Source organism: Dromaius novaehollandiae, chromosome W, assembly GCF_036370855.1.
Source record: "Dromaius novaehollandiae isolate bDroNov1 chromosome W, bDroNov1.hap1, whole genome shotgun sequence".
Taxonomy (NCBI): Eukaryota; Metazoa; Chordata; class Aves; order Casuariiformes; family Dromaiidae; genus Dromaius; species Dromaius novaehollandiae.
In genome coordinates, this window is record NC_088130.1 from 18,025,870 (window position 1) to 18,051,567 (window position 25,698).

The 25,698-nt window shown below is 42.5% G+C and overlaps 1 protein-coding gene across 1 annotated transcript in view; it reads right to left on the bottom strand.

The window, feature by feature from the left end:
* Nucleotides 1–3,431: 3,431 nt before the first annotated feature.
* Nucleotides 3,432–25,698, bottom strand: part of LOC112978810 (cryptic protein-like) — a 32,796-nt gene continuing 10,529 nt past the window's right edge. The window contains 7 exon segments of the mRNA XM_026092540.2: nucleotides 3,432–3,824; nucleotides 5,485–5,594; nucleotides 5,701–5,815; nucleotides 6,726–6,902; nucleotides 7,005–7,054; nucleotides 7,532–7,592; nucleotides 7,595–7,714. Coding sequence (XP_025948325.2) covers nucleotides 3,700–3,824; nucleotides 5,485–5,594; nucleotides 5,701–5,815; nucleotides 6,726–6,902; nucleotides 7,005–7,054; nucleotides 7,532–7,592; nucleotides 7,595–7,714 — 758 coding nt within the window. The 3' untranslated portion in view covers nucleotides 3,432–3,699.

Sequence of the window (25,698 nt, forward strand, 5' to 3'; positions counted from 1 at the left end):
TATGACATGCAATTTACAGGGCTCCCTAGTACATGAGCCAGTCCGCTGTACCGTATTCCTCTTCTAACGAATGGAAGCCAAAATGTAAAGTTGCTGTATGTTTGCTCAGGCACATGAGAATGGTAGGTGTAATGATCCGAACACCACAGCCTGCTGACACGCTAATCTTAGAGTCAGCAAAAGACAAATAACAAAATGTGTGAAGGTAGATGCTAGTCATCTTACATATCTCAAAATAACCACAAAACCCTGCAAAAACAAGTGAGGGGAAACTACTTCTGATTTTGTTTTGGCCAGCTGGAAGAAAAAGCCTTTTTCACAGTTGTAGGTGAGGGGAAGGATATTGGCACCTATGGGCACTATTAGCGCTTCACGGGGACAACAGAAATCCATCTTTCCTCACTAGGAGTAAAATCACCTTGAGAGACAACTGCCAGATACTCAAAGAGCCAAATGAGTGATGCTTTCTTAGAGTCGAGTGCCTGCAGAGGTAAGCCAATCTTACGGGCTCGTATCGGAAAGTCTTGATGTGTTATTCCAGTCGCGATGGAATTTATTCAGAGCAAATCACTGCCTTCCAGTGGCAGCATGTGGAGCATTGGAGAGCAGCAACCCCTTGCAAATCTGTGGCTTGCTGCAGCATTAAAACTCTGGGCATCCACCGCAGCTGTGCCAGGGTGGCGGAGGAGACAGCCCCTGCCTCACTGCTGCCGTGCTTTTGGGCCCTTATCAGCACGGAGGCCGCCTTGCTCGTGGGGTTGAAGCTGCAGAGGCCAGTGATGGGCTGCACCATTTGTTTTAGTTTCAGAGTCAACAGTGAGCAGCGGAAAGTCTAACGGCTCCGGGACCTGGGAAGCGTTTGATAAATATTTCTCTTTGACGGTCTTCCCTCTACCCAAACGTGGCCGCATACAGAGAGGGCACACGCACCAACTTGTGGCAACAGATGTCTAGTTTGCTGGGACGTGCCATGTTTGACGGAGTGGCCCATAAAAAGAGTTAGCATGAGGCTGGAGAATAAGCATCGCTGTTTGCTATAAACAAACCTTAATAAAATGCTTGTAATTGCAGTGTGAGAAGGTTGGCCAGGCCTACGTGATAGCAGGGGAGGAAAATAATGCGTTCTTTTATCTGTTCTTTCAAACAGCTGGAGACAGATAAAAGCGGAGACAGCTTTAACCTAAGCAAAGATCGTGACTGTGTGCTTTCCTTTGTGTCTCAGTGCTTTCTGTTTTCATTCTTCCTATTTATATTTTTATTTGCGAACAAGACTATATACGGAACAGCTTTCAAATACTTTTTTTTTTCCGCAACTGAAGATTTCTGTTTCACTTCAAACTCAGCTCCCACAGCTGCCTTTGCTACTGAGGTATGCAAGAATAACAGTGTTTTTTACGCTGCTCTGTCCTACTGATGGCAAATTCCAGACCCCTGATGCAAAGAGCAGGCAAACATTTTCCTGAACTAATAATCACAGAGGCTATGCTTTGCCATAATATGGTAGATGTAAAGCAGTCTCGAAGCAATCATTTTCAGATTTTCCAGTAACCCAGAATACAATGGCATGAGATAGAGAGAAGAGGAAATTAGAAAAAAAAAAATTGCATCTCTGTCACTTCTTCCAGGTACACAGGATAAATTTTTAAAATCTTAGCATTGAGAGTGAGTAGTGATTTGCACTGACATTAATTAGAATCACTTACCCAGCTAAGTTCCCCATGCAATGCTTTGAGAATATAGCTTGCTGCTTCTAATTAGATATCTTGGACTGATGTTTCGGTGCAGCAGGAAAAGGGTGCTTTGCTAGACTTTTCAATTGCTCTAATCCTTCAAGTGATACCGAGCCAATAATGTATAGCTCCATCAGGGCGAGTCTGCAGGCATGGAGGCTCATCTACATAGGGAATTACTCTCGAACAGCTTTTTCTGATTAACTGTGCTATGGATGTTATTGCTTAGAAATGGCTCTTCTGCTGTAAACCCTGTTAGACCACTCTTTTCCTTTTCCTAATTGCTGTCTCTAATGGCTCTGTATGTTTTCTGTAGGGATAAAAAATAACATGTAATATTTCAGATATATTTACTATATTGTGTACCTTCTGCATATCCTGCTGCTTTTCCTCAAAAAGTAAAGCATATTTGAAACATGTTACAAGCAGCATTGCCTATAGACTTCTCAGGTACACTTTATGGTAAGCCAAGATGTTTTTGTAATGGCATCTCTGTGTTCTCAACATCCGATAATTAACAGCAACACTGTTTTCCTCCGAGCTGTTCTCACTGGTACTTAATTGTTTTGATATCTGACTTTTTTAAACCTGAGGAAACATAGACATATGGGTACGGATGAGTTTCTGGCAACTAATATTTTGAGAAAAGGATCATTTCTGGTCTAGCGCATCTTACGTAAAGGTTGAGAAGCCTTCCTCTCTTTCCATCAATGTCCACAGTGTGGAAAGGAGCACTCTGAATTGCAGTTTAATATGAATATACCTTTAGACAATGACTCCCTACAAAAGTCTATTACTGCATAGCCCTAGATTCAAATGCAGTCAACATATGAAGTCATTTGTTGGTGATGCATCTTTCTCTGCTTAGTAACTGAACTGTTGTCTTCATTTGTGGTACTAAAGAAATTAATGAAGAGATTTTAAAGAGTTAAAACTATTTAACTTTTAAAAATCATTAATGATTTATAAAACTATTAAGGGATCCCTAATTACTTTAGAGCCAATAAAATTATAAAGCTGATTTATTTCTATATAGTAGCTTCACATTCAGAGAATGAAGGTATATTTTGGGCCTCTTTTTGTAGACATTTTTAAAACAAAGATTTTTTTGTTGATGTCTTATAAACTTCCATCACAAATGCGGTCACACGTTCCAAACATTTTTTATTTTACAGCCTGGAAATACTAACATTTAAGTGGTGTATAAATCAAGATAGATTGCCTATAGGAAAAGTTTAAAGAGGTTACTCTTCACTATCCATTTAGAAACAAAAGAAGGGCTCATATTTATAAGATGTAAAATAAAACCAGGAAAGAAGAATAAATATCAACTACGTGTTCTTAAGCAATATTTGTTTCCTGCCTAAGATTATGCATAGAAGACATTTAGCTACAAGAAATAATAACAGAAGCTGAAAGACTGTCTGACTTTGAGTTCTTCTGTATATTAGGGTTTAAAATATGCCTTAAAAAGCTCCTTATCTTTTCAAAATTTCAGACTGTTCATCCTACCCTGCCTTTTTCTAACCATTTTGTTACAATACAATGACAAATGGTAGGTAGAATTTTCATGTTTAAATGAAGTCAAACACAAAAGCTCTTCTGAAATAAAATTAGCTTTATTTGTTAAAGTATCTGTACGATGTACAAAGGAAATGACTATAATTTGCAAAACTTAAGGCATAGAGCACTGGGTTTTTTTCTTCCACTGGAAGAACAATGTTTTAAAACTAGAGAATTGTTAGAATCAGACATTAATAGGAGTAATAAAATAATAAAATATTAATAAATACTTCACATTCATATAATCTGAGTTTATAATAATCCAAGCATTTCAACATTAACTCAATACTTCTTAATATGCCTCCAGCACGTAAGTGGAAGCATCACCTAGTTTACAGGAGAAAAAAAATTGCATATGACTCATGGTGAGGGTTACATGAACCCAGATATTTCCCTTTGTGCAGTTTCACAGCTGCCAGCAGCAGAGCTCCAGGAGGAAGGGGAGTAGGCAAAAGAGTGCAAACGCTGTTTGCTGTAATTTTAGACCACTAGAATATAGTCTGGACATTTCCTCCTCTTCTGCTTTCAGATCTAGAAAAATATCAACAGTAAAATGGTTAACAAGAGTAAAATGTAAACTGTATAAAATATAAGGATGTTCGACATACTTTGAAACTTCTCCAACATCTCACAGGTACTTAAGTTAAAGGTATCAGCTGTTAAAGCCACTCAAAGAAGCTATTCTCTGGGGGAAGATGTGAATAGAAGTCCCATCAATGATCGTTTGAGGAGCAACTGATAGCACTTATCAGCTCTTGCAGGCATTAATCCCAGAATAATCAAAAGTAAATACCCAGCAAAAGCAAGAGCAAGATCTTCACAAGAGGTATGCACTCAAGCCTGCATGGAGCCTTTTAACCCTTCCCTTAACAGGAAGGGCCTCCACGTACAGCCATTAGCACAAGCAGAAAGCAATACCCTCACCCAGGCAGGGGATGAGCAGCCGATTCCCCTTGGCACCTTTGCTGCCTCTGAAGCTGAGCTCAGGAGCAGTACCACTGCTTTTACTGAGCAGGGCCAGGCCTATTAGGTCTTTTGCTCCTGTAACAAGCAGCAGCAGAGTGGATTCAGACTTAAACATTCAAGGAAACTCATCAAGAAAGCATTTAGCTCTTCTGAAGGGTGCTGCTTAGTTGCCACATGTAAGTAGCCAACAGAGAAGACTTCAAGGCAAAAGTATTTTTGGCTGTGGTTGCAAAGATGGGAATAATTGCTTTTTCAAGCATTTCACCTTGCTGGGCTTTTATGCTTATTGTGCAGTAGGGTATTCCCTGGGGATCTGAGAGGCTTAAGTTTTAAAACTTTTGTGTTTTATTCTGAGTTGATGGCAAAAACGAGGAGTCACAGCTTCAATGCAATGTTCAGATAGCCTCTTCTTTCCCTAAACGAGACCCTGACAGTTTCTCAGGGTACAAGTAAATCTTTGAAGCTATTTAGGTCTCTTGTTTCTTTACCCTGCTAACCTGTGACCACAGATGGAGGAGGGCAGGAGTGTTTTGCACTGGCTTTGCCCCTGGAGATATGTTAAACTTGTACGAGTCATCGCTTAGGAGTATGAAAGTATGGATGTTACTGCTGGACACAAATTGGGGCTTATGGCTATGCATTTTTGTGCAGTGCGCTCAGTCTTAGAGCTCTATATAAGAATATTTTGGAGATTATGATATGGATCTGAATTCAGACCCATCTTCTGCCATTTGCAGGTTAAGTAACTTATGCAAGATCACATTAAGTTTTCAGTACTTTGATTTCTCTAGTATAATACTGGTTTGTACTTTTACTTTACCAGCTCAAACTAATGGTTTTCAAGTATGGCTAACTCTCTCCTGACTTAAGCATTTTTTTTTATGCTTGGATGTAGCTTAGTTACACAAATTGTCCTGGTTAAATGAGAAGTCATGGACATATGCAGGTTGCGAAACAGGAGAAACATTTATTGTTGTAATTTTCAATTAAAGTGGGGGAATTAGTTTCTGACTGCACAGAAATTTTATGAAGATCTCAAAGTATTTTATGTGATGTACTAGACAAGTGACAGCGCTATCATTTACTGTCTCACTAATGTATTCCCTGAAGCAAGGCAGGCCCCGGCGCAAGTTTAAACAGAGCACATGCACGGTCCTCCACCTTTGCAGAAGGCAATTCTGTTAAGCACAAAATAAAGCAGGGTGACTGAACGTGCTGCCCTTACCGCAGTTGCCGTGCGTCATGTCTGAGAGACAGTGCAGGGTACCGTAGCCGCACCGGCACAGCTGACAGCCCCGCAGCACCCAGGCGCCGTGGGCGACGCTGCCGCAGTTGCTGTCGAGGACAAGGGAGACTTTTTGGTACGTCGCCAATCCCCCACAAAAAATAACCACCCAGAGCAGCTCTGTCTGCCTCTGCTTGGTTTTGGTTTGGCTTTTACCTTTGCCGCTCGTCGTATTCACAGTATCTGCCGGTGAAATGCTTTTGGCAGGCGCAGAAAGCCCCCAGGATGCAGGTCCCGCCGTTCTGGCAGCAGTGCCTGTTCAGTTTTTTACCTGCAAGACAAAATGACCTGTTTTCCCGAGAATTCAGGGGCGCTTCGAACCTCCTCTTTTCCTCACTTGTTCTCCTGTGTCTCTACAGTTGCCAAGGGATCTTAAGGATGTCTAGTTTTATTGTCTTTAGAGACAATAAAATTAGCTGCCTGTTAGGAGTGTTTGCTCAGTTAAGCCGAGTTTGTTTAGCTAAGGATTAGAAGCAAACTACTAGGGATTACGGGATGGCCAAGAGGCGACGCCTGGCAAGTCCTGCAGAAGCAGCACGGACTCAGGTGAAATGCTTCGCTTTGGCGGAGGCAGGTTTCAGTCGCACTGCGAAACGCGGCAGGGTTCCTGGGAAGTGTTGCTTGTTTTTGAGAGGGGATGGGGACTTTCCCTCGACTGTTTCTCAAGTGCCTGGGGCAGAGCTACCCATCTAAATCTTTACGTAGATAGCTGGTAGGAAACAAAAATCTGCCCTTGCTTTTTCCGATAGTACTGTTGCCTACAGATATCAAACTGTCTTTCTCTTCAGGAAATAAATACTTTTTGACCGTGAAATATAGCAAATTTTACAAAATGAACATAATTTTACAAGCACTTTGCAAGTCCAAGGGAGTGCCCCTTCTTTGATTCCTCGTATCCTTCTCTATTTTCTGTTATCGCCATTAAACAGTTTGTAGATAAAAGGTTGAGTTTAAAAGACAGTAGTTTAAGATGTAGTTTAAAAGATAAAAGTTCTACCTTAAATCTTTATCACCACTTTGTAAGTGGCCATGAGAATAATTAAAATTAGCTCCCATATAAATTCACCAGGCTGAAATCTGCCAGCCAAGTCAGCGCGCAGGAGAACAGTCAAAGCATTATTGTGCTATAATATTTAAAAAAGCAATTCAATGACATTGTTTAAGTAAATAGTGTTACCTACTCTCTGTAATCCCCGTGAAAGGTACAAACGTCCTGGCATGCTGCTGCTTTCTGCTTTCGTAACTCTGATTCATGTCACTCAGAGTATTTATAACAGTCCCTTCGTTTTTAGGCTGCTGCTTTTGTGCGGTGGCATTGACGTTTTCCACATCTTTTTCATGCTCTTCTTTTTCACGGCCTTGACAAGTGCAAACAGGGTAGAGAGGGTAGCTTGTAATGAAGCAGTGCTGTAAAGGTACACGAGAAAGATGGGGGGGGGGACACATCAAATTTTCCTTACCTTTTCCTAAATGAATGGCCTGCCAGACCAGAGTCACAGTAAAGAGAATTCTACAAAAAAAAAAGATGAAATTGATTTATGGGACTAAGACACACACAGCAAAACAAAAATTGAAAAAATGCTTTTTCAAAGCATTAACAACTATTAATATAATGTATATCATAAAAACTTTATGCCAGCACTAGTTTGGATTAGCACATCAAAAATCTCACCTTATCTTGGGAAAAAAAAATCTCAAGGACATGTACATTACATTTTCTTCAGAAAGCCACAGATTCCATACGTTCGCTGGTTGGCGACCAGCCCAGAATGCCAACTTCTGTACATTGCTACAACACAACTGGGTTGTTACCAGCGAGTTACAAAAGTGGCAAAGGCTGAAGAAAACATCAGCCTTCACCCGATCCGCAGTTCCAGGTACATCTGTCCCATTCAGTCTCCCGGCCTGGTTGTCTCCCCCAAAAGCACCGCTGAAGGGAAAGGCCTCCTTGGCCGGCGGGGGTACCTGGCAGGGCAGACAGCCTTACCTAACGTGTTGTCCCCGGTGCATTTTCCTACAGCCTGAAACGCTAGTGAGATCCCTCAGGCAGCTTGTGCAGGGGGTCCCGAGCCCCTCACCGCGGGCTCCTGCGTGCAGCGGTCCTCACACCCTGTGCGGCACCAGTGGAGGGAGAAGAGAGGCTGGGGGACACTTCTCTCTTTCTTTCCAGCTTATGACAGTGGAGAAGAGACATAGCTCCCAGCGGCACTGCTGGCTGAGCCCTGACTGAGGGGCTGAGGGCCAGTGACCATTTCTCTGAGCTGGGATCCCTGGCCTGCCCCTGATTTACATGCCCTGCTGGCGGGGTGGAGCGAAGTGGGAGCAGCTACTGCTGGGAGGAAACTTTAGGGCCCATGACTGCAAAAAAGCCCAAGCTAGGAGATCTCACCTCCGAAGCTTATTTGTTAACGTCAGAAAATACACTGACACCACGTGCTGCATGGGAAAAGAAAACGATAATTTCTGCACAACCGACGTATGTGTATGTAATGAAGTTTAAAAAAAAAAAAACACAAAAACAACCCAGTCCTACCTAAGTGTCTTGTCTCCAATAGAGTTTCCCATAGACAGCTCTAGCTATAAGATTGTATCACTTTGCAGCAAAAAAAATCCTCAGCTAGTGCCTGCATTACAGATTCCTACCAGCAGCACTTCAGAAAACAGTATGTGATTCTTGACAGAGATGTGGTATCTTGCAAGAGCCTTTAATACGCTCTAAAATCACTTTTTGAATTTTTTCCCATGACAGACCCATTAGTGAATATTCCTAGTCTGAGACACCTAAATTAGAGCAGCCACACGCCCTGGGTGGGCTAGGACCACGCACGCAGCCTTGCTATGGTTCAGCAGCTTGGGCACAAAGGCCTGCAGCTGGACAGTGGTAAAAAAGCACCTTTGGGCAGCCTTTGCGGGAACTGCTCCACCAGAGCGGAGCGCACTGCCTTTACCTGAGCTGTAACAGCAGCAATACACCCTTGTTTCCTTGCGGGGGTGCTCTGAGGATCCCCTCCCTCCTGTCTCCTGTGGGAACAGCGACCTCTGGAGAGGACAGAGGTGTGGGGCTGGAGGCGTGAACCTGCTGTTTCTGCAATAAATGCTTGCTGTCTCACACTAGCTTTAGTGGATACAGCATTCACAGTGAGAGTACAACAGTGAGAGTTGGTTGTAATTGATCTTAGCTCCACTATTTTCTGGTAGACATAGGCTAACTCCCTGAGCTACGTAGTAACTTGTTTCACAGTCTATTTTATGTTTGTTACCAATTTAAATTGGTTTACCTAAATTTACTTTTGCTCCAGGCTTGCACTGAAGTACCGAATCTTTTGGAATTAAGTGTTTTTGTACATTTGTGTATAACCAGGTAAATCCCCACTGGAAGAATTTATATGCTTCCACATGTAGTTAAGATATTTAATACAAAGAATGTCACGATAAAAATCACAATATGTTAACTCAGGAAGGGATTTTGTTTCTTCTATCTTAAATTGCAATAATTTTGGAGAGACAGGTTAGTCTTTCACTGTTATGCTGTCTGCCTCTATCTGCTATGATTCATGAGGACTTCTAAAGTAAACATATGTCAGGGTTTGGGTACTTGCTTAAATCCTATGAAGTGTGTTCGAGTACTGCCACAAGTATAGATGGCTGCCCCGAATTGGGCCTATAACTTGTTTCACACAAACTGAAAGAGGTGTCAGGTTTGCATGTATTGACAGTACGTGTGTGTTTTGAGTTTTATCAGAACGCGAAAATATTTCTTTAGGTCAAGCACTTCCAATTCAAACAGCACTTATTTTAAACTGAATTCAAGCCTCTATTTTTTTTAGCTGTAAAATACAGTGTTTGGAGTTCAAAAAGAACAGCCATAGTTAAATTACATTTGTTACTCTTTATTGTATTAGAAAGAAAACATTCATTTTCAACCTGGTCTAGCTGGTAGGAACACTTTAAGTTACAATCTTCAGACCTGAAGCGCTGTCATTTAGGATCTAGATTGAGGGCAGAAAAAATAAACAGAGATAAGTAAACACAGGAACATCACACTTGCTGGGCTTTTTAATAAATGCAGTGTCAATATAGCTCTCCTGAAGAGCTTTTCTGGGTATCAGATTCCCAGCTCTGTACTAAGGGTAACTTTCAATGCCAGTAAAGAAATATTGATCAATTTTCACACCCTGTGCCATTTGTTTAAGATCAGAAGTCAGCTCTGTAAATGCAAGAGCTAACAGCCTGGGAAGCCATAAAGCACTTGGTAAACATTGCTCACTGTGATACCTTGCTCCTTTCTTCCTAAAGCCTCTCCAAAAAGGCATGCGTATGCATGGAGAAGAGGTAAATTGCTAGGATGCCAATGTTGCCCACCTATTCCGTGGAGGTAGGATGCTGAGGAAAAGCGCTGCTGCTTGCTGTTGACCAAATCTGTCAGAAAGCTACTGCTTCTGCCCCAGGATTTGAGAGGAGCTGCAGTAAGGAGACGCACCTCCGTTATCAGCTTTAAATAAGATAAGAGTGGAGCCAGCCAAAGAGCTGGCCCTGAAAATTTCAGTCAAGCGCTATGTATGTAAGAGATGGTTAAGCATTGGTTAAGTATTAGGAGTCTTTAGTGCTGTTAGTTGCAACAGTAGGTCAAGTGATCTGTACGGATAAAGGTGGCAGGAAAACACAGGGGTACTTTATCAGGCCATATGACCCTTCTCGTGTTCATCCACGGCATTGTAGCTCCGTAACCTGCGTCTTCTGGCACCGATGCCCAATGTGTGAGTGGAGGGCTACACGGAAGAATAAAGCACGGTTAACAAGTGCTGATTTTTGTTGTATTAGTGTTACATACCGAGTGTATTAATGTGTTGATATTCAGTGTTTCTGAGCACTTTGCAGAATCAATAGATGTCTGAGGACCGGAGGGAGTCATAGAATAAATAATAAAAAAAAAGTGACAAAGACGAAAACGCAGGTGTCCCTGGCTCTCTAGAAGCTGTGCGAGAAAACCTGCTCAGGGGTATGGAAAATCAAATGATGGCCGGTGCAGCCAACGTGTCTGCCGGCTGGAGAGCTTTACGTTCCCAAATTCCACTTTAGGGCTTGGACCAGATTGCTAACCAGAGCGGTGCAATCTTAAATTAGTTATGTAGGATGCGGAACAATGGAAAGCAGCTCCCCTCCAGGCATTTATTTTCAGCTTGAGAAACCTGGGAAGCAAAGGTTGGGTGAAGTTCAGCTCTCTGTGGAAAGGGCAAAGCTGAGGTGTTCCCACCTGGGTGCTCTCAGGGTGCTTAGCTCATTAATGGTGAGGATGCTGGATGGAAAGACCTAATACTAGGCCAGCCTCAGATTTTTTGTTATTGTTGTTGGCTGCAGCTGCTGCATTGACTGTTCTGTTACGTTCCCATAGGACTTTCTCAAGATCGGTTGGCCAGATCGGCTCTTTTACTGTAAGGCATTTTCTGTGGGATCCCCATAGGGGTTGCTTTTGTTGCTGCTTTTTCTCAATGTATGGATGAGGTGTAGATATAGGCATAGAGTTTACTCTGGTTTGAATGAGTGGTATAAATGCCTTGAGCAGCTTTTCTTACTCCAAGTTAAGAAAGGCTTACATTGGGTTAGTTTGAATCTGCCAATAATTGACATGAGGGAGTAAGAAACAGGAAAATAAGATAATCCATGCAGTGATTGGCACCAGTTTAACTAATCCATAGGTTCATGATCAGTTTAAGTGGGGATGAACAGCTGCTGCTGCTGAAAGCATGAGTCCCCCTCTGCCGTGCACCATGGTCCGTCTGCTCCACGGCTTCCCTCACACTGCCAGCAGTGTCTGTGCGCCACAAGTGAGCTGGAGCAGGGAGTTTATCTGACTGAAAACTCAGCTGGCAAAGAAATGGTTAGTCTTCAGCTGGATTATTTCCCTGACACGGTTCACCACATGAACACTGGTGCTGGCAGAAGCAGGGCGCAGGAATAAGCAGCCGTGGACTTTCATCAGCAGAGCTGTCTTATACCAAATTAAACCAACTGTGGAACTTGTAAATAGATTTCAGTTCATAAATTTAAAGTGGCGCTCTCCTCCATAGGAAATAAACCATGGTCAGTATATCCACATGCTAACGATACCACCTTCTATGCACTCATCATATTAGCACTGACTAATACAGAGAAGTAGAGGAGTCGTCCTGCAGCTGTCTGACAACACAGGGATGAAGGTTAGTACAAACAAGGCGGGATCTCATCACTTAATGAGAGGAAACAGCTATAGCAGTTGGAGAGGGGATCTTATGCAGATGTGGTACGAAGCTGTCATGCCCGAGCAATGCTTTGTCACTGCCTGCCACGTATATTCAGGAATAAAACCAGCCTCATAACAGAGCATCCTGCAGGTTTTCTTTTTACTGAGTCTAGTGGCTAGTCGTTAAACTGAATGAAAAAAATCAATATAATAGTGCAACTGTGTAATGGAAAGGAATGTATTTCATGTCTCCTGGGTACTGCAAAAGACAATTTATTGTTCTGCTGGGACACGGTGGAAGTGTCATCAGGAAACCCTGGCCATCTTCCTCTGAGGGAAGAATGGCAAATGAACCAATCCCAACACGAAGAGACTCCAAACCTCAGACTTTTTTTTTCTTTTTCAAAAAAATGAAATTTTAGTCTTTTATTGAAGAAAGGAGACTACAGAGCAAAGAAGTTTTCCACAATCATTTCATTCAAAGTTTGAAAAGAAAAGATGAGGTTTTAAGTCTCCCAAGACTCTGTAGAGAGCCCTAATGTACATTCACAGGGTTGGTACTGTTGAGCTCCTAGCACATTTTTGGCTGAATGCGCTTCTCCTCCTCCATCATTATACTATCAAGTGAGTGTCCACCATTTGGGTAGCTGTGTGAACATTTCATTTTTAAGAATAGGCTCTTACTAGTTGTATAGAGCCTACTGAGAGTCATGTAGTCTTACTGAGGTACCATTCGGGGGACACTTTGTTAGTACAGTCATGCACTGAAGCTTTATCTTTCTTGCAAAATTATCTTAGGTATCTATCTGAAAAACTATCTTTTCAAAAAATAAAATGCAATTGCTTGAGTTTAATGGCATATTTTGACCTGGCCTTGTTTGGTGTGGTCAGCTGAAACCAGAGTGAAATTTTCATGCAACCAGTTGATCAGCTCTAGCAGTAAAGATGGAAGCAATTCAAAGGTTGAATGGTTGTCAGGTGTCTCCCCTCAGTTTCACTCGGAAATATCAAAGTGTGGCATGGCCTGTTATTAACAGTGCTGCAGTAGAATATGACCCTAGAGAGCCCACTGGGTTTGTATACCATGATACAAAGCATTTTGTAAAAGCCTTGAAGGCACCCAAAACAAGCGGTGGTCAGCCTGGTTCAGGGATCAGGACACGTATCCCAGACTGCTGTGATTGGAAACACCGGAATACATCTTGTCTTTGCCCTTAAAACTAGCTAAGGACCCTGGCATTACTTTCGGATGAAACTATGTGTTATAGCTGAGCCAATGTAACAGTTTGCCTCTGCAGAAGGGGGTCCCGTGGCCTCCCTTGCACTGGCTCCAGTGTCGTTGGACTCTTTGCTCAGCTGAATCCATTTGCTAATCTGGAATAAACCTATCTGCTTTTTCTTGCTGGGTTAGTTTTCTGGCTTAGTGAATTGAATCAGCTCAGCAAGAGGTCCAGCGAGCATCAAAACTGGCGTGAGGGATGAGGGAATGGGTGGCTCAGATCCAGGAAAGAGACTGGGAGGATATCTCCTTTTCAGGTGTTACGGGCTATTAGATTTCCCTGAAGCACAGTGTCTCACTTCACCCTTACTTTTTTTTCCCCTCAAATCCATTGATTCAAATCCAAAGTAGTAGGCAGTATGTATATGTAAAAAAGGCACTTTGCAAAAGTGCATATGGGTAATGAGACACGTTTTAAAACAGTTATGACACTTCTTGGTGAGTTATCCCTGTAGGCAGCAGGGATGGCAGGCAAAAATGAGAGATCCAGCAGTTATTTTAATCTGTTGTAATAGTAATTAAATGTCAATAACAATTAACATAGACATAATGTCATATAATAATTTGTATTTCTATCAGAAGCAGTCCAGGCCTTCCTTTTGTCTCCACTTGATTGTTCCCACTGCCCTGTGCCAGCCCTGGTGTTCGCAGAGCCCTGCTGGGAGCTAGGTTAGAGAACTGGTAAGACTGGAAAGAAATCACTTTTGATGCATTAGTTTTCAGCCAGATGGATCTAGAGTGTTATGGCTGCACAGGGAGGGAGCAAGAGCGAACAGCCGGAAGAGGCAGAGGTGATCCAACCCATTCCTTTTTATGGCAGTATAGCTATATATAGGATTAAAGAGACTATAAAACCATGGCCTTAGGGTAAGTTATCAAGACACTGAAGACCGCAAGCATTTGCAGCTTTTCAAGGGTGATGTGATGGATTATAATGTCTTTCCCAAATTAAGTGTGATGGTTGAAAATCATTAGGAACTGGGAGAGAGAGGTAACATGTTCACAACTTGGAAGGCACAGAGCTTCAGCTTCCAGCTCAGCCCTGGCCCAACCATCCAAAATGTGCTGTATGTGCCACCATTTGTGGATGGCTTGTGCTCCAGGTTATTTTTCCCCAGGATGGAATGATGCTTGGGAAAAGCTGCACTTGTCAACAGAGGCCAATGTTTAATATCTTAATCCAGGCACTCAGAATGGAGTGTGCCATAACAAAAGACAGCTTTGAAAGTTTTTAGCCTGTGGATGTTAGGGACAGTCTGTGAACTGCTTCTGAGAATATCAAAAAATCCCCCCATAAAGATCGAACCGGTAGCCCCATGAGTGAGAAAAACAAGGATGGTTTTAAGTAGTTAGATGAGACCCAGGGCTACAGAATGAAAGGAGCCATCACTCTGTCAGCAACAGGTGGCTTCGGTGTGCGGGAGAGCTCTGCGCTGGCCACGGGATTAAAGGGTTGGACGGCAAAAGCCACAGCTGGATCTCTACAGATAGGGTCATGGTCTTAGGGAAAGAGTGAATCTCTGCATATGTTCGACTTGGGAATTAGCCTTGTGAGATTACTTTTGGTTTTAGGTAGAGTGATTGCAGATTTAAGGAAAAGTGATTGATGTTGTTTCCATCTTTTTTCAGTGAGCTTGATAACCAGCAGCAAGCTTATAATTGTGTTTGTGCTTACACAGTTGCATGATATTTCTGAAATCTTTTAAGGTCAGCATGACAAAGTATCATTACAAAGTGTAGTCTGTTTGCTCTATGAGCAGATTCTCATTTCAGAAATCCATAGCAATATAACTTTTCAGGGTAAATGCTTTAACCACCTCCCCAAATCTTTCTAACTTGCATGACTTTTCCTACATGAATATCTCAGTAAAAGTTAGTGTGCTATGCTTCACACAAAGTCCTTTAGGTCGTTTGATTTAAAGAGAGTCCTGGGCTTAATCTTTGGTTTATATAGATATTCTGGTATGTGAACTGATTTGTATTGAATCCAGTGGGAGTAGCTGTAGGAATAAAGTTATCTGCATGTCTAAGGCATGCTGTCTTGTCCAGTCAGTTAAACAGTCTTCTCATGCTGTTCATTGACATACATTTGGTTAACTACTAAGTGTCTGCAAATTGTAAAGCTTTCTCTTTTCCTTTTAAGCTTGGCTATATGATGAAGAAAAGAAACAGCGGCTAGTAAAATGACTGTCGAGAGAATCATGACAAACTTTGCTTAATGGTGTTTGTTTTTTGGACAGCAGAGATATATTGTAGAAACTAAGGGTTTCTTCTCAGGTTACTCTGCAGGTGAGGCATGATTAACACTAGCTTGGTGGGACAGTGACTACAGCAGGAACTGGTGGTTACGGCAGGGATGCTTTTAGAGTCCTTCCCTGAAGACAAGAGGCTAGAAATAGTGTGAGTCAAATAAAAAGGCATATTGTGAGCAGTTATATTAATAGTGTGACTGCTTTACCATCAACTGTATTATGTCCTGAGGAAGAAGCCAGGATTGGTAAATCGATAGGAAGACTTCTCTGGAACACAAAGTTTTACTTGATAGTAAAGACTATGAAGGGCACAAAACAGGGTGGCAGTTGCAGTTTCACATTGTGATATACATATCTATATGCATGCATATGTCACTTTTCTGGCAGAAAAGCTGATTTTTTTATGAGCTTCTTGCCCTGCTTCTCCTCCCACAGATTACTGTCATCTTAGTTATGCTGACTGCATCGTTCACATCATCGTTCAAACTAGAACAGTGGGAAGATTCACGTTTCCAATTATTTCATTCAAATCTGGTCATTTTATAGATCAAACGTAGTGGGCAGCCTCACAAACAGTTGAACTGATATAACTATATTTAAATGCAACCTTTCCCTGTGTGCTCAGCTCCTCTGAATATGGTGCATCTGAGTGACTGAAGAATAAAACTGTAAACTGATGCAAGTCCTGTGATTTTTCAGCAGTGTTCACTTGTAACCCTTTTAAAGAGGTAGAAAAGGATTGAAGCAATTTAATAGATTTCCACTATGTCTTCAGCCTCCAAGGGATATAGAGGCCTGAAATGAGAACACAGTGTATATGTATTTTGTTAATGCAATATTGTTTGGTTAAAGACGAAATGGAGACAATTGGGGAATTCTAGTGAGCAGTAAGCTTCATCCCAACCAATGACAGTAGAGGAAATATCTGCAAATGTGGGTGAAGTTTATAGCTTCAGATAAATATATGTTTAACATTTATGGTGAAACTTGGCTTAGCTTAATTCATTTAAACTGGCATTTAATAGATGCTTTGGGAACACTTAAAATCTACCATTTTCTCTGCTAAATCTTCCTATTTTTACAGGGGCACAGATTTCCAGGGGATTATGACAGTTCTTCATTTGGAAAACTGCCCTTCCTTTCCACACATAAAAATTGACAAGAAAAAAAATACTTTCCTCTATTAGCCAACTGTCCTGATGTTTCTCTAGTGGTATGAAACTTCTTTCACAGTTCTAGCCCTGGCTATGTGTGTATTCATAACAGATTAAATCTGTTTGACAGAATACATTCTGTTTGTGAGGAAAAGTAGGAACATTTGTGGGGGATGAGTGCTCCCCCCCAGGGCTAGGTGAGGGGGACCCTGTAGTCACGGAAGTGTTGTATCATCTGGGGCTGGCGTTGGTGCCAGTGGGGTTAACATCACCAAAGTGCTCCTACCTGTCGATCCCACAGTGATAAATCTGTACTTGTGTATGCACTTATGTGTCATATGTGGTCTTAGCAAATTTCTGACTGCCATCTATAAACTCTTGCGAATCCCCTAGCAAGCTAATTTGCAAATCAGATCCAGAGCTGCATGAACTAATGATTAGTCTAGCACTGCTTTTGGGCTGTGTAATGTTTTAACAGCCTGGTAGTGATCTGATCAAACGCCCACCCACGTGCACCTGACCTTGACCCACTACATCAGAATAATTTTTGTGTGTGTCCTGTTTTCACTAGGATTTTACTTTAAGAGAACCCTCTCCAGGTAGCTTGGGTTTTACCTGAAGATACCACAAGTAAACATCCACTTCGGGGATGGACTATGCCCTTTCGTTACCCCTGTGCAGGGCTTGGAGGCTGGTCTTTCTGCACATATTAAGTATCAACATGAGTTTGCTCTGCTCCATGTGCATAAGTGAGGAGAAGATCAAGATCATTTTGCTTTTGTTCCCCTTCGTGTGCTGAGTGAGTCGGGAGACTGGCAGGCATTTATCCTGGTGGTTGAAAGTTCATCAGGATGTCCAGCAGCTAATGTCTGCGCCAATCGACGCAGCTTGCATTTTACATTTCTCCTGGCCATCACCACTGCTTGGTTTGAAGGCTGTCTGCCCAGGGCCCCAACCTTGGCTAGGATGCTGTCGGGATAGATGCAGCCAAATAAGAAAGTCTCTGCTCCATAAAGCTCACTACTTACTTAGCTTAACTCCTAGCTTCATGGTTTTAAGTTAACTAAGGAGAAAAGGGAAATGAGTAACTGCCTTTCAAAGCACTAATCTACTAATGACTTCTGCTCCTTGATAAGCCTGATGTTCAGTTTGGGCATTATGCCTTCTCTTATGCTGAACCTTTCTGTTCTTCTCTCTCCCTCAGACTTGCCCCAATGCGAGTCTGACTCTTCATTAGGAGCTTTTGCAGCATTAAGAGCTCTCGGGAAGAGCCTATGACCCTCTGCTCTGCAGATCGAAGGGCCAGAACAATATTTCATTATATCTGGGGCAAGGGCCTCTTGATGAGCCATGCCACATCTGCTCCCTTCCATCCGCTCTGTCACTCTGCTGCTAATGGGAGAGCTTTATATATACATTAACGTGACAGGGATACCAAGCAGGTCACTTAAAACATTTTTGGGAGGTATATTAGAGGGTTCTCCCTAAGGGTTTTTCTGCTGCTCTACAGGCTTTGCGTACTGTCTTTCTCCCCAAACTGTGAACAGACTTTGTGTGGATAAATTGCCATCTTAGAAAGAACATCTCTGGAAACTTTTAGCTATGGGTTGCAATATTAGGCAATAAGAGTCGTCTAATGAAGAAATAACACGGTTTTTTGGGGGGGGACACTTTAATGAAGCATTGACAAAAAGCGGAAAATACTGTACAGCCCACAACAGGGAGGCTTGAGAAGCCAGAGTGACAAAGTATAGGCCACATACCACACTGTTATATATGCTACTTACAGTTCACCCTTCTGTTTTTGATATCGCATGGTGCTCAGACCACACACAGGGCAATGCTAGCATGGGTGGCATTAATGCCACAGGCTTATTTTACCACAGCAATTTACTGTGCTTCAATACAAGTCTGAAAAGCTAAATTAGTAGGTGTGATGCTACTACTGCATAACAGGGAATGAATCTGAACATTACACTGCTGCAAAGTGGTGGCCAGCCTGAGTGTGAAACAACTCCATCCTAGAGATCGTGAAATCATGAGCTACAGCAACCTCCTACCTTCTGCTCTAGCTCGACAGTCTGTCTTGTAACACCTGCCTGTGATCTAGTACCAAAAAAGTAGATAGATGAGTAAAAGATTTTGCATCAGAGCTTGTTTTTTGCTCTCATCACTTCCCCCAATCTAGCTTAGTGCATAAGCCTCACAAGCACTTGAGCAGTCTGTCTGAGGGGGTGGCATCGCCTGCGGTGGAGCCTGGAGGAAAGGGGCAGAGAGCTGGGAATATTGTAAAGTGGTATTGCTTCTGAAGGGGGAATTGAACCTCTAGTCAGGAATAGGGGAGCAAAATATCGCAACTGTATTGGAAAATGGTTTGCTGTCAAAAATTCAAATACAGGGTTGGTTATATTGTTTTTAAAGCAAAGTCCTACTTTCAGTAAAGCTTATTCTGTCAAGCTTATACAATGTCAGAAAGTGTCCACTCCCAAGTGTCCACTTAACAAAATGACTTATCTATGGGTGCAAAGAAAACAATTAAAATGCTCTGTCTTTATGCCAGCCTGAATTTCTGGGCTTGCAAAGAAGCAGCCTCAAGGAACCGCTCCGCTAGGCTGACAACGAAGGCGCGCTCCTGCAACTATGGCTGGGTGGAAATGTTGACAAATTGGAAAAGGCCAGATGTCCAAATGAGAGGCTGTGGAAATGTATCGTTTTGACAGAGCATTGTTCAGGAACAGGTACTCACCTTCAAAAAAGAGGAATAATTTGACAGTTGTAGCTCTCAGCGGGGATTTGTGAGACCCAGGTTTGAATTCCTAGTTTTTCTGTTTTAGCCTAAGGAGCTGACTTGGGTTTTCACAAAAATCTAATTTGAGTGTCCTAGCCAAAAGTATATCTGTTATTTTGAAGCCCATCTCTGTTCATCTGTTTCTGCCTTCCTCTCTCTTTTGTGTCTAGCGAGTTCTTTTTATTTTTGCAAAAGAAATATTAAAAAAGACCTTGGCTTTGTCTTGATGCAAAGCAGGAAGATGTTTTACATCTCAACGTTTGCAGGACAGGGAATCAATTTTCTGGCTAGCTCTGTCTGGAGCGTAATTATAGCAATTTTAATATCCTTAGCTTTAATTCTGATTATTGATCCTATTATTGACCAATGTCTGCTTGTTATTGCGTAGATGCAGGCAAAGAGACTGGTAGAAAATAACACCTGTCAGGTGGCCATCAATTAATTTTTTTCTATTCCGGAAGGATGGCCCTCAGTGTTTCCACAGCAAAAATCCCAACTATTCCTGTTCTTTTCACAATCCCCAAAGACTATCTTTGCTCTTCACTTGATGGAAAACATTTTCTAGCTCTCTACACTCTCACATTCCAATCAGGTGGCTAAAAAAATCTGCTGTGGCGAAGAAAGTGAGAAGCAACATAAGTGAGGGCAGCAGAAAGCAGAAAGCAAAGCTCTATGTCCATTTTTAATTCAGGATGCACTGAAAAGCCAGCAAGAGGCACTGTACTAACTGCAATTATTTCCACATTGAGTTTGATTTTGTTTTTCAGATGCTGCATTTGTATTAACTCCTCTGCTGATGGGCTGCAGAAATTGGGGGCGTTTGGAGGGAGGAGGCAGCCCCTCAGCCTGTGGGCTTGTGCCTCATGTCAAATCCACTGCTGGGCTTCTTGTCACGGTAGAGCATGGATGGGAGCTTGTGTGCATTATTTCTTCTGCACAGTCACCATGAGGAAAACTTCTCACTTAGCTCTGCTTTTGTCTGCTTGGTTTATTCTTGTCAAAAATCACTGTGAGGATGATTTTGCTGTGGCCACATACGCAGTCGTGACAGACAGGCACTTGACTGCAGTGCAGAGTTCCTCTGCTGAGTTGATCAAAGCCAGCTCTTCTCACAGAAAGTAACTGCAAATAAACTGTTGGCATAGGGGCAGAAACTTTTTTTTTCCCCCTCTCATTTTATTCCGGCAGAACTGTCTAATGCAAATCAGGAGAAATTATCTCATTAATAGCTAGCAATACCATGTCAAGGTATTCATGTGTGTGGTGGAAGTGAGGGGCTTTGCAGGCGGTGCCTTGTGGGTGCAATGAGCTGTACGGAAAGAGTCCAGGCCCTGTCTGGGTGCGGATTTGCAGGAAGGGTAATTTTTGGTGTCCGTTTGGCATGGCCGCCAGTTGTTTTTTCCCACAGCTACGTGCAGGTGTGGGAGGTGGAGGGAGGTAGGCTGTAGAGCAGCATGGCACCTAGAGCACGTGCGGTTCTCTCGGATACTCCCTATACGTGGAAAAGATGGGCAAGGTCTTGCCTCTATTTGTGCTGGGGCCGCAGATGGCCCTGGCTTTGCATGTAGTTTTGAGAGAGCCAAGAATGATGACTGCACTGTAAATACGGGGACGGTTACAGGCCACAGCTCAAGTGTGTGGCTCCAGCCAGTGCAGTTGAGGTTTTTACTCAATGTACCAGGACATGACAAATAGTGAAAAACAAAAGCAACTTTGAACTTTCTTCGGAAACCACATGATAAAATATAGGATGAAATAATAATGAAAAACAACAGAAGCTGTCAGGGGAAACGAGGGATGGTGTTTGGTTGGAGGTTTAGAAAAAAGGCTTAAAAAAAGCCCACAGGCAATGAAATGAAATCTAATCTGTTTCCCTCTCTGCAGGGCTCCAGGACTGGAGTGTAATCTCTATTACTATCACATTGCTTTCCAAGGATAAAGTTTTAAAACTAACTCTTGTTAATTAGTTTGTTTATTTTGCAACCGCCAGGCTTCTTCGCTCCCATCGTGAAAGACCTGTCATGAGCTCTGTTGTACAGTTTGGGGGCTGTGTGTATGTGTGTGCGTGCACACACTCAAGGAGCTTTGCTGCTACTGATATATAAACTTGCAGAAAGCTGGAAATCGAGGCTCAGTTCATATTTGTATTTGCATATTTGAGAAAGAGTGGGAAAAAGTCTTCCTTAATATCGGCATTTTTGATTTCAAATTTTTTCCTTTTAAGTGTTGTTTGAGCAAAACAAAAAATGACAAGAACTGAGAATGGGGGGAAGAAGGAAACTTAGGGAATCTTGCTAGAAATTTGGAAAGCTTGTATTCAAGCCCAGTCAAGGAATAGATCAAACTTTACTTCTACAATTGGTGTTTTACCTGGTAGCGTATAGAAGTCTCTTCATTTTTCACCGGGTAAAGAAAGTGCAATAAAAACTTTGCAATAAGAAATTGCAAAGTCTGGGACTTCTTTGAAACATGCCTGCTGTTTTCTAGCCAACTGTATTTGGGACGAATGGGGACAGGCACCAGGATGAAGTGAGCAGTCGCTTGCACTGGGCTTTTCTCCTTTCTGCTTCAGCTCTGACTCTGCTTCTCGTAGTGTGAGCAGAGGGGGAGCTCAGTGTAGACACAGAGAGGAGACGAGGACAGCAGGAGAGGTGCTGCCCCACGCGGGTTTTGTAGAGCCTTTGAGCCTGATCTGTGCTACCAAGGCTTATTAGCAAACTTGTCACTTGTTGAAATAGCCTTCATACCCCTACTTGGGCACTCAGTTAAAAAATCTGAATTCACCAGGCTCTGGGGCAGTATAAACTCCACCCATATAGCTCTATACAGGCAATGCCTTGTCAAGCACTTCACCATCTCATCCGTTACTACCCTGAAGATGGGGACGCCACACATCTCAGGGTTGATTAATGATACATTTTTTCCCCCTAAATCCATTCAAATTAAATAGCTATAAAATGCACACTACCTTTGATTATCTACCACTTACTGTAAGGTACAGACAGGCTCATGTGTGAACTATTACCTTATGCTATTGAAAAAAATTACTCTTTTTTTTTTTCTCACCAGAAGGCAGTGAACAACATGTTCATCACAGAATCAGAACAAGTAGGTGTGCAATTACCGTGAAAGAGCTAGCACATGGTTACTTGTTACGTTGAGTTCAGGGTGCCTGTATTTTGATGTGGGAAATCAATACCCAAAGCAGAAGCACAGGCAGCATGAAATGCCTGGGACACACTGGCCCATCCATGCAGTGCGTCCAGTGTATATAAAAAAGGACCTGGACTTCCTGACATAGGGAAAGAGCCGAATGGCTTTCTGTTAGATGCCTGCAAAAATATAGAAATCTGTGCTAATAATTCAAAAGAATAAATGGGTCAAGGATAGGCCAGGGTCGTGTCAAGGACAAGGAGCCATTGCAGGGTTATTAGAAGCCAGAAAAAGGCAAAACGTCTGTTTTCAGCTTCTCTTTCTCACCAGCCTGAAGGCTGCAATCTGCTTCTGGTAGTGTCTACAGGAATACAGCTGAGACGCTTTGTCTGACTGAGCAGGAAAGGAAGTGGAGGCAAAAGGGAAATTAACTCACTTTTTTTAAATACCAGAGGTTACTGAAGGACTTTTGATACTATTGCGCTTAATTTGCTCCTGTAAGTAACACAGAGCTTGGCTGTTCGGAGAGCGTCCCTGGCTCAACTCTGCTTCCGTCTCATGAGCTGCGTCAGGCTTGCGACTCATCCACGGGAGTTTTGTGCACCTCCTTTCTGACCGTTTCGCTGATAAGGGTTGTTATTATCAGAGCTGTAGAGGGCAGGTGGCTGGGGATATATTCTAGCCTTTTCTCCGCCTGAGGCAATTCAAGCTCAGTTCTCCTATGTCTGTGGAGAATGACCTTGCCACCAAACTACAGGCTAACTTCATAGCACAGAGGAGGTCTAAACTTGTACACTGCTCTTTTAAAGCTATGTCCCTGTGTACCAAAAAACCCCGTGGGCTAGAAAGAACAAGACGCATAAATCTGTACTCCTTGTACAGTGACAAATATACGCATTTTTACCTCAACTGTCTCTGTGTAATTTAGAAAGAAATCTGTAAATGGAGACTGGTAGCCAGGATCTCTCCCTGTAAGATGAGTGCCCTTAAGGGCAGACTGAATCAAGGGTACAACTCTCTGGTTTCATTCTGGTGCAGTGAATCCCGCCTGTGTGTTTGCGTGCTGGCACAGCATCAGTAGCTGCAGTGAGGGATGCCCTCGCTGACACCTACGTGATAACTTTGGGCTTACGGCTCTCAGCTTGGTAGGGAGGGAGAGGAATGGGGGCTGCTCGTGGTGGTGAAAAACAGATTTTCCATTTCTAGATTAATGGCTGTTTCTATAAAGATGGGTATCAGCTCAGAGTTGGAAAACTTGTAATTCAGTCAGCTGAAGAGGTCTGATGACTTGATTCCTTAAAGACCACCTGCACTTGCGCCGTCAGCTATGTGCATGCAGGTGGGGTAGCTGGAGACTGAGAGCAGGATTTTCATATTGAGTTACGTAGCACCTGCTTCTGCACAATGACAAGGAGGTCATCAGCAGAAAACTTGCACTATGGACTGTAGAGAACTCTCTTCATTACACCTATGTGACTTTTCACTTTCACTATTTAATGCCTTATCCATAGTATCATTGCCTTATCCATAGTATCATTGTAGATTAATCTTCCTAAAGAGGTCTCCATCTTCACCTGGAGAGACTAGCACTTGTTAACTCACATCTCTCATAGTCCCAGCTCTCTTGATTGACTTCTACAGCAATTATTTGGTCTCAAGTAGTGGGAAAGATGTGGGATGAGTATTTTTTATCCAAGCACCTGCTGAAATATAGCTCAATGCAAATGAAGACACCTGCTGAAACAGCTGTTTCTCCCTTTGGTGCTAACAACCAGCAAATGGCATTTGGAGAGATCTTTCTCCTCTTTGCTTCAGGTCAAAATGAGTTGTTTTATTTATTAACAGGTTTTATTAGGGAAACATACTTTAGAACTGCTCCCCCTGACAAAGTTCTCAATTTTTATTTTCTTTGTTGTTTTACATGTATATGCTTGGGTAGTCAGAAAGTTCTCTAGATACGCTAGGTTACACTGTCCTTATCCTGTCTCAGAAAGCTGAAATTTTGAAATTCTCATTTATTCATTTCTGTGGACTTAAGCTTTTTGAGTGATCTTACTTATTACTTGCCTATTGAAGATAAGTATCAAACTCTTTAAAAGTAAACTCCTGGTCTGTTCATGGAATATGAAAAAGTGTCATAGGAAGCACTAGTAATTTATGAAATGCTTCTTAATTCCCTCGGGTTTAGACTTGGAGGTTCCACCAAGGTCAAAAACTTAAGACTGTAATCAGTGTAAATTACAGATACTTAAAGCCTAAATTCTGCTTGCATTTTCTGGGTGTCCAGCCTGAGTGCTGAAATTAATGGCATCTGTCTGGATTTATGCTGATGTAATAGCCCAGATCTCTGAAAAAGCAATTGGAAGGAGGAACTAGGCAGCCAGTTTATTATCTATAACTAACTTATCTCTACAGGGGCTACACAGAAGGCTTTTAGTTGGAGTAGAATTCAGCATTTGAGTCTCTGCCTGTTTCAGTTCATTGCCTATCGGGAGGAGGACTCCGTTTTTTACAGTAGGGATGTGTATGATTGTTGCCAAATTCAGGAGACACAAAGGAAAAAACAAGAGGCAATTTAATCTGAAAAATGTTAGACTTTAGCTACAAACTGTTTTAAATGTTGAGATACGTCACTGTGCAGCTGCCACAGTCCTTGTCTTGTGCACATGTCCCTCCATGAAATCGGTTGACATTCAGAGGTCACATCTCATTCATTCAAAAAACAATCCACCCACAGATCCATTATCAAGCCGTGATGCATAACTGGTGTAATCCCGGTGATCAAAATTATGGAAACACAGAGTGAAAGATTTTCTTCAGTCTTTGGAAATACTGGCTGGAACATACTGACATAAAAATACCAGTAGAAACAGACATTTAAGAGCAGGTATCTCACCTGTTGGGATGTGGGCTTTGCCCCTGAACCCCCTATTCAAACTTGTTAAACTTGTTATGACAAGAACAAATAAAACTTGGATGATAGAGCAGGAGGATCCCCACTGTGGTCTTGCACAACAATTTGCCAAGTTTAACAACAGAGACACTCGCGACAAGCTGACGAGTTCATTCAGTATTGACATTTGGCGTGCAGTCTGGGGCTACTAAACTAGCACAAAATAGAGGGCTGTTTGACTTGCTCTTTAATTCTGTGTAAGTTTGGCAACTGATACACAGGATAGGCGCACTTACTTCCCTCGGCCCCCAATCCTAAGGGATATGTAAGATCTCAGGGAAAACAGCAATACACTTTATAGCAGCCTAAGTGAGAGGGGCACACCGTCTCCACATCGGCGATGCTACCGCATAGG